This window comes from Phodopus roborovskii, unplaced genomic scaffold, assembly GCF_943737965.1.
Source record: "Phodopus roborovskii unplaced genomic scaffold, PHOROB, whole genome shotgun sequence".
In the NCBI taxonomy this organism is placed as follows: domain Eukaryota; kingdom Metazoa; phylum Chordata; class Mammalia; order Rodentia; family Cricetidae; genus Phodopus; species Phodopus roborovskii.
In genome coordinates this window covers 8,386,519-8,394,749 of record NW_026126636.1, presented here as the reverse complement: position 1 = coordinate 8,394,749, position 8,231 = coordinate 8,386,519, and the positions used below count along the sequence as shown (strand labels likewise).

General features: G+C 55.3%; 1 protein-coding gene across 2 annotated transcripts; it reads right to left on the bottom strand.

Moving 5' to 3' along the window:
* Positions 1-408: 408 nt before the first annotated feature.
* Positions 409-2,473, bottom strand: Cnfn (cornifelin). 2 transcript variants are annotated; one of them, XM_051207522.1, is made up of 4 exons: positions 2,450-2,473; positions 1,202-1,312; positions 739-875; positions 409-630 (listed from the first exon to the last, which is right to left on the bottom strand). In XM_051207522.1, exons 2-4 carry the CDS (start codon positions 1,308-1,310, stop codon positions 541-543), a joined length of 336 nt encoding a protein of 111 aa, XP_051063479.1. In that variant the 5' UTR covers positions 1,311-1,312; positions 2,450-2,473; the 3' UTR covers positions 409-540. The 2 variants fall into 2 exon arrangements, with proteins under 2 accessions (XP_051063479.1, XP_051063478.1); XM_051207521.1 differs by lacking the exon at positions 2,450-2,473 and adding an exon at positions 1,741-1,827.
* Between the last annotated feature and the right edge of the window lie 5,758 nt (positions 2,474-8,231).

Genomic DNA, 8,231 nt, shown 5'->3' with positions numbered 1-8,231 from the left:
AAATATTTTTAAAAAGTCTATAGATCCTAAACAGGGGACAGCATTGTTTGAAGAATAAGCTATTTTACTTGAGGCAGGGTCTCAGTATGTGGCCCAGGCTGGCCTCATACCGGTGCATCACAGGCAGCCCAGGCTCTTAAACTTCCTGCCTCATCAGGCTCCTACCTACCTGAAGATGGCTTGCTTGTTTTGCTTATTTTCAGGTTGTGGGCAGAGGGTCAGATAGGCCATCTGCAGCTTCAGGGCTAATGGTTTCACGCTGTGAGACGCCTACTGGGAGACGGGCAGAGTCATCGTCCGTCAGTCATGTCTGGTACACCTAGAATCTTTCATGCATCCCACCTCACTCAAACCTCCCACTGCACCCAGATTCCTTCCCTAGCGACAATAAAAAGCATGTAGGCGGGGTTGGTTTTCCGGTTTTTATTGTGGGTGTATTTTTTGGCGTGACACAGGGGTAGTGGGACAGGCTTTCCAAGGAGCGCGACAACCCCCGCCCCCCCAGGCCAGGCGTGACCAGGGACTGGGGAGAGGACGTCCTTACTCGCGGATTTTCAGTTCCCGCGCCATCTGACAGAGGGCGCAGGGCAGGCAAAAGGTGAGGGTAGCCCAGTCGTGCCCGACGGAGCCCTGGAGGGTGGGAAAGAGAGAAATCGGCAGAGGTCAGGAGCCTTGCTCTGGGGTCCCAGGTGGCGGGTCCCCAGTCCTCCGTCTCTGTGGTCCTGGGTCGGAGCTCACCTGGATGTGGTAGCGCTCGCGCATGCCCGTGCGCAGAGAGTGCAGGCCTCCGGGCAGGTAGGGCGCACAGCAGCATTCCCCGAAGTCATCAGAGATGCGGCAGGCGAGGCACAGGGGGGCGAAGGTGCCGCACAGACCTGGACAGGGCAGGACGGTCAGGGTCCCGGGCTGCTGCGCTTGCCCCCGGGGAGGGCACAGGCACGGAGGGGATAAGGGTCCCCGGAGGACACGGGTAGAGAAGGAAACGAAGACCCGAAGTAATCAGAGTCCCGGAATGGGGAGGACTAACGGCTGGAGAGGTGTGGGGTCACCATGAGGAAGGAGGCTGGGGGCTGCATGGTGACATCCCAGGCAGAGTCAGGATTGCAGAAGCCCCACAAAGCAGGAGGTGAAAGGTGTAGAAAGGGTGGGGGGGAGTTTGGGGGTGAGCTTCCGTCCCGTCCCACCTTCCCTGGGCACTCACAGACGGGCATGTCGTTGCAGCAGTCGGTGAGGCCCGTGTGCCAATCGCTGAGCTGTGTCTGGTAGCAGGTATTGGCGCACTGGGGCTGGCTGGTCACGGGATAAGACATGGCTGTGGACGTAGGAGAAGAGTGTCAACAGGCATCCCCGCAGGGCCTTTGGGGTCACGGCGCCCTGCCACCCTTCCCTCTGCCGGGCAGTCTGGGCAGGCCACCTGGCCGCCCACCTGAGGAAACATCACTGCTCCCTCCCGTTCCCATCTGTCACATTTGGTCATCAACACCCCTAGTCTGTCCCTGTTGCTGTTGCCAACTGTACATCTGGTTGAGCCGAGGTTGGGAGGAAAAGTGGGCACCACAGCTGGGCAGAGCCTGGACTTGCCGCCACCTCCTCCTCCTCCTCCACGACTGGGCTCCAGCATTTCGGGAACTCTGGGGCAGAAGCGGGCGCCATTTATCTTCGAAGCCAGGGTTCCCAGGGGAAGGAGGCAGCCAGCTCCCTGGCACCCCGAAGGTTGTCAGTCCGTCCTGTGGTCCCCACCTTTGCCTTTCACGTTGTCGTGCATCTCAAACTGCATCTCGCTGGCCCTGAGGAGGTGGCTGCTGTGTGTACGGCTGCAGGGGATGGCTACGGCAACAGGGTCTGTCCAAGGGATGCTGGATACGGGGCAAGGGAGGGCAAGGGACTGGGGCACTGGGGGAGCCGGACTCTCGGGGGGAGAGAGCTGAAGAGAAAGAGGCTGTGTTAGCCTGTTGGCTGGGATGGACAGGGTAGGGCGAACAACTCGCCCATCTTTTTAACAGCTGCCCGACAGACCCCAAAGGACCCTTCTTGGAGCAGAGGCAGAGTTGGAGAGAGACAGGGGACAGGTGTGGCAGGTACAAGGTGGGAAAGCACTCTGAGCCAGGTGCCCACAGAGGCCCTGTTAGTGGCACCCACACGGGGCAAGGGCTTGGTTGCCTCTGCAAGCCAGTCTCATAGAGGACTGCAGGAGAAAGGTGGAGAGTCATGTACTGTGTCGGCTGGACCGATCCGAACAGGCTAGGAGATTGGGTGCTGGCCCCTGGAGACCGGGGCGGGGGGGGGGGGGAATGGGGGCGGACGGGGCATCAGGTGAGAGCCAGGTTCCTAGTTACCGGCAGACAGAGACAAGAGAGGAGCAGAAGCAGAGCACCAGGGAGGTGGAGGAGGACAGAGCCAAGCGGCCCTGCCTGGGAGCCGAGGCTTTGGGAGGAGAAGGTGCACCTACCTGCAGACCCACGTGAGGAGGTGGAGACGGAGCTGGGACAGCGGCTGGGGACACTAAGTTCTCAGTGCCAGGCGGGGAGCTGCTTATATGGGCCAGGCCACACAGCCCAGGGCGGGGCTCTGACAGATGTCTAGGGAGCCCGGCCGGCCGGTCTGCCCGACCCTCTTCCCTTCCGCATGGATTTTCCATTCCCCACACCCCATTTCCCCCTGTCTCATCGCTCAGGACTGAAGACCTGGGGGCAGAGGTGGAAGCCAGAGTGGGGGCGGGGTGGAGGATATTCGAGGAGCAGAGGGGAGGATGGAGATGAGGAGGACGCTGGGGTCACAGGGGCCAAAGGCAGGCAGGGAAAGGGTGAGGGGACAGGGAGGCGGGTGCAGGCCGCTTTCCCTCGGTCCCTTCCATGCCAGGTGATCACGCCATGCTGAGGGGGAAGGAGGGACACTGTTCTTTCTGTTCACGGAAACATGGCGGGGGGGGGGATGCTGTATTTTGGGGAGTGATTCATACGGGGACCAAAGTAAATAATAAGCACACCTAGTCTCCACTTCGAACTGGAAGGGAGGAGGCTGGAGCCGGACAAGAAGAGCGAGGGTGTGCCTGGCCCTGCTTCCAGCCTGAGGGGGTGGGTGGTCTGGAATGTGAGTCTGAGGGAGGCAGGCTGGGGCTCTGACTCCTTGGGTCTGAAGGAGGAGGGCTGAGATCTGAGCCTAGGGGAGGAGGTTGGGGTCTGCAACACGGGTCTGAGGGAGGAGTCTGGACCGCTGAGCTGAGGGAGAAGGCCTGGACCCCTGGATCTGTGGAGGAGGGCTGGGGTTGGAACCTGTGGGTTTGAGGGAGGAGGGCTGGGCCCGAGTGTCTTAATCTAAAGGAGGGTCCAGACCCCGGTGTCCCTCATTGAGGCTGTGTGTTCCTAGAGAGCTACATCCAAGTTTCCAGTGTACTGGGCTTCAGGGGTGAAGGGTATTGGCTACTTGAGTCACCAAAGTTTTCCCCCAACAGGCCTGGCAGGGTTGTGGGTGACTCAGTGGGAAGCGGCATTAGAGTTGGGTGGGGTTCCTAGCATGGGTGTCACCCCCAAAATATAGGAGGCACCAGCAAATTGGGGTGTCACCTCTAGAGAAGGTTGTGTCACCACGCCACGGTGTATGGCTATGAGGTGACAGCAATGGGCCACCCGCTGGCCTGTGATCCCGCCAGCCAGCCCGCCATCAGAGCTTTCTCCACATGAGCCTGGACCTTTGTCTCCTGGCGCCACCCAGATGGCTGGCTCGATTTGTCCCCAGACCCATGGCACGGAGCTCCGTTCTGCGGTGCCTGCCTGTCTCTTGGTGTGGAGCCTACAAACTCGGCTGACGTGTCTCGCTTCGTTTTTGAGGGCCTGACTCCTCATCTCTGTATCTTCTGTGTCTTGGACTAACTCAGCCCTGCCCTTCTTCTCCCTCCTTTTCTCCTCACTTCCCTCTTAGGTTGTTGAGACAGGCTCGCATGTAGCCCAGGCTGCTCTCCGGCTCACTGTGTAGCTGAGATGGCCCTGGACATCTGGCCTCCACCTCCAACTACTGAGATCTGGTGCTGGGGATCAAACCCAGGCCTGGCCCATGTTAGGCAAGCAGTCCGTCAAGTGAGCCATGTCCACAGCTTCCTTCCTTTTTTTTTTTTTTTTTTTTTTTTTTTTAAATTATTTCTTTATTTGAGGCAGGGTTTTACTCTGCATGTAGCTAGGCCAGCTTCAATTTATGGTGATCCTCCTGCCTCGGCCTCCTGGGTTCTTGGATTGCAAGCACAGCCGTCACAGCCCTTCCTACCTTTCCTCATCTTTGCGAGTCCGTTTTGACTTGCGCATTTTTGTGTCCCTATTTCTTGGTCTCTCTCCTATCAGACCTCAGCCTGGGGTCTCTGTCTCCTCTCAGGGGTCTTCTCCCTACGCCACCCATCTCTAAGGCAGCCATACTTCCCCATACTACAGAAAATGGACCCCACGTGGCTCGGGACCGGTCAGAATTGAGGGCCCCAGGCTGCCTAGGTGACAACCTGAGTTGTCCTTAAGTTTACTGACATAGCCTGGGGGCCCCCAGTTAGATACAGCCACTCATGCAGAGGAGGGGACTGGGACTGGGGAAGTTGTGAGGTGGCTTGACATGGGAAGGGGAGAGGGAAGACACCCAGAAGTAGGAAGAGACGAGGTCCGGGGGGCCGGGGACAGCACATGACCTAACTGCCAGGTGCTTGACCTTTGTCCCCTTAAGTGGTGGCTCCATTTCCTTCCTTCCTTCCTTGCTTGCTTTCTTCCTTCCTTCTTTCATTTCTTTCTTTTTTTTGAGACAGGATTTCTCTGTGTAGTCCTGGCTGTCCTCGAACTCACAGAGATCCACCTGCCTCTGCCTCTCAAGTGCTGGGATTAAAGGTGTGTGCCACCAACACCCAGCTTTTGTTATTTTATTTATTTGTTTGGGTGTGTGCGAGTGTGTACAGATATTTTTTCCTATATGTATGTCTGCATACTATGAGCCTGCCTGGTACCCATGGAGGCCAGAAAAGGGTGCTAGATTCTTCCTTGGAGCTAGAATTGCAGATGTGAGCTGTGAGCCACCATATGGGTGTTGGGGATTGTATCTGGGTCCTATGAAAGAGCAGCCAGTGCTCCTAACCACTGAGTCGTCTCTCTAGCTCCCTTTTTCAAAGATTGTATGTGTGCACGCAGTAATGTGTGACTTGGGGTCGGCGGGCCACTGGTGGGAGTTGGTTCTCTGGGGTTGGACTCAGACTGTTGGGTTTTGGCAGCAAGTGCCTTCACCTGCTGAGCCATCTTACTGGCTCCCAAAGGTACAGTTGTGTTTTCAGATAGCATCTCAGAATGAAGCCTAGGCTGGCCTTGAACTCATGGTTTTCCTGCCCCAGCATGAGACCTGGAATTATGTGTGTGCACCACTACACTTGACTTCACTTAGAACTTCAGAGAAACGGTGAATATATTGCCAACATCATATATACATGGGAATATACTTACACTAAAACCAATTATTTATTGGCAATTCGGATTGCATTGGGCTTTGTGTATTTTATTCACCAGGACTGGAGCAACTCTCTCTCCAATAGCAAAACCCGGTGGGGGTTGTGGCCCTGCATTTGCAGAACCTGGATGTCTGGGGTCCCAGTCCCTTCCTCCCCCCTCCCTGAGAGTACGCTTGGCACCTAGCCCCCTGCTTCCCCCGGGACACCAGAGTCACGCGGTCCAACTCATCTCTCCCCAGAATTCAGGCATCTACATCTGAGCCCAGTTGCTCAACATGGGTTTCACAAGCAAGACAGGTTGTGCCATCCATAGCTCTGGTGGAACCAGTCTGGCTGAGAGGACAAGTGGGGGCCCCCTTCTATCCTAAGCCTGCTGTTTCCTTGAGGACTAACCCAGCAGCAGAGGAGGCCTCAGGAGCTCGAGGTGTGCCACTCGCCGCTTGGTTTGGGTGTGTTGAATCCCTCTGTGTGGTCATATGATGACTGTGGTGACTATGAAGAAGTCTTTTATGTGGGATTGTTTCCTCTCCTTTTCTCTTTGTTTTCACTACATTCCGATTGTAGTCTGCCCTCTCTCCATTTCTTCCAGCCCCTGACACCCCAGAAAACAGCAGGCCTCCCAGGGACACCGCACAACAGCATACAATAAGCCTGGGCGCGGACCCTCAGATCAAGGCTGGACAAGGCAACCCAGTAGGAGGAAAAGGGTCCCAAGAGTCAGAGACGCCCCCAACCCCGCTGTCGGGAGTCCCACAAAAACACAGAGGTAACCACCATCGCACGCACGCAGAGGGCCTGGTGCAGACCCACGCAGGCTGCTTCAGTCTCTGTGAGCCCCTAGGAACCCGTTCATTTCATTATGTGAACTACCTCCCGGGCTTGTCTTAAAATCACCAGGCGTGGCCGGGCAGTGGTGGCACATTCCTTTAATCCCAGAACTTGGGAGGCCAAGGCAGGTGGATCTCAGTGAGTTTGAGGCCAGCCTGGTTTACAGAGTGAGTTCCAGGACAGCCAGGGGTGTTATACAGAGAAACCCTGTCCCAAAACAACAACAACAACAAAACCAGGTGTGTCTTGAACATACTAGGTAGCTTGAGCAGGCAGAGTAGTCTTCCTGCCTCAGTTTCCTGAGGGATGGAACCATGTATCTCCACCACTACTCTCTGCTTATTTTGTTTGTTTGAGACAAAGTATGGCATTGCAGTGTAAGGTATTTCTTTGACTCTTTTAAAAAATTATTACTGGCCAAGTGGTGGTGGCCTCATCTTTAATCCCAGCACTCTGGAGGCAGAGGCAGGTGGATCTCTGTGAGTCTGAGGCCAGCCTGGTCTACAGAGCAAGTTCCAGGACAGGCTCCAAAGCTACACAGAGAAACCCTGTCTTGAAAAAACAAAAAACTTATTACTGGACCAGTGAAATGGCTCAGTACTAAAGGTGCTTGCAAAGCCTAATCCCTAGAATCCACAAGGTAGAAAGAATTAACTCATGTAAGTTGTCCTCTGACTTCCATGTGCACACACACACACACACACACCACACCCACCACACATACACACACCACCCACACCACACCATACACTCCACACCCACTACACACACACCACACACACAGATACACACCACACACACAGACACACATGCATACACACACCACACACACCACATGCACCACACACACACATACACACACCACACACACCACACACACCACACACACAGATACACACCACACACACAGGCACACATGCATACACACACCACACGCACCACACACACACAGACACATACCACATACATAGCACACACACACACCACACACAGCATACATACACCACACACACACCACCCACACCACACCATACACTCCACACCCACTCCACACACACCACACACACAGATACACACCACACACACACACACACACACACACACGCTAATATAAAGCAGAATTTAGAGAATGCATGCAGAAGCCAGAGGGCAACACCAGTATCTGAGGTGGAGCCAGGGTCTCTGACTCAGCAAACCTCTTTACCAGGTGAGCAACCTCACCATCCCTTCTGTGAGTCCTGATGACCATTGCCAGCCATCGTGCAGCAGAGCAGCTGCGGTGACCTGTGACCTGTGACCTTGGCCTGATGTCATGGCAATCTTCCTGGAGAAGGGGACTGTTAACATTCCCTTTGGGAGGGAGGAGGAGGTCACAAAGCTGTCATAAGATCACCCCAAGACACTTCCCCGAGATTGCAGACACCATGCCTCCTGCCCTAGCTATACGTAACTCTAGAAATACCAGCATATAGAAAAGGCAGGCATCAGGCCCGGAGAGATGGCTCAGTGGTTGAGAACACTTGCTGTTCTCCCAGAAGACCTGAGTTCAACTCCGAGCATCCACATGACAGCTCACAACTGTCTGTAACTGCAGTTCTAGGGCATCTGATACCTCCGTGCACATAAAATAAAGTACATTAGAAGAAAGAAAAGCCAGGGTCGGTCGACAGAGGGTGAGGCTTTCAGGACAGCCACTGCGTGAGTCACCATAGGCTTGTAAGTCACCCTAATAAATGTATCTATTTTTGTCAAGTTGTTTCTGATAGACTCTTTCTTTGGTCTGCCTGTGCCCTCCCTGTTGGGGAGTAAACAGGGATTTTTCTAGCCTCTCCTCAGCAGTCATATAGCCTGGGGGGGGCGGGGCCTGGAATTTGCTGCGCGGCCCAGGCTCATATTGAACTTTTAATCATCCTGCGTCTGTGCAGGGATCACAGCCATG

Excerpts from the sequence above, each read along its gene's own strand:
- Cnfn (XM_051207521.1), bottom strand. The coding sequence starts at position 1,777 with ATGCAGTTTGAGATGCACGACAACGTGAAAGGCAAAG. Across the intron at positions 876-1,201 it reads CTGCAACGACATGCCCGTCT|GTCTGTGCGGCACCTTCGCC; the intron begins GTGAGTGCCCAG and ends TGCCCTGTCCAG. Across the intron at positions 631-738 it reads GCGAGCGCTACCACATCCAG|GGCTCCGTCGGGCACGACTG; the intron begins GTGAGCTCCGAC and ends CCCACCCTCCAG.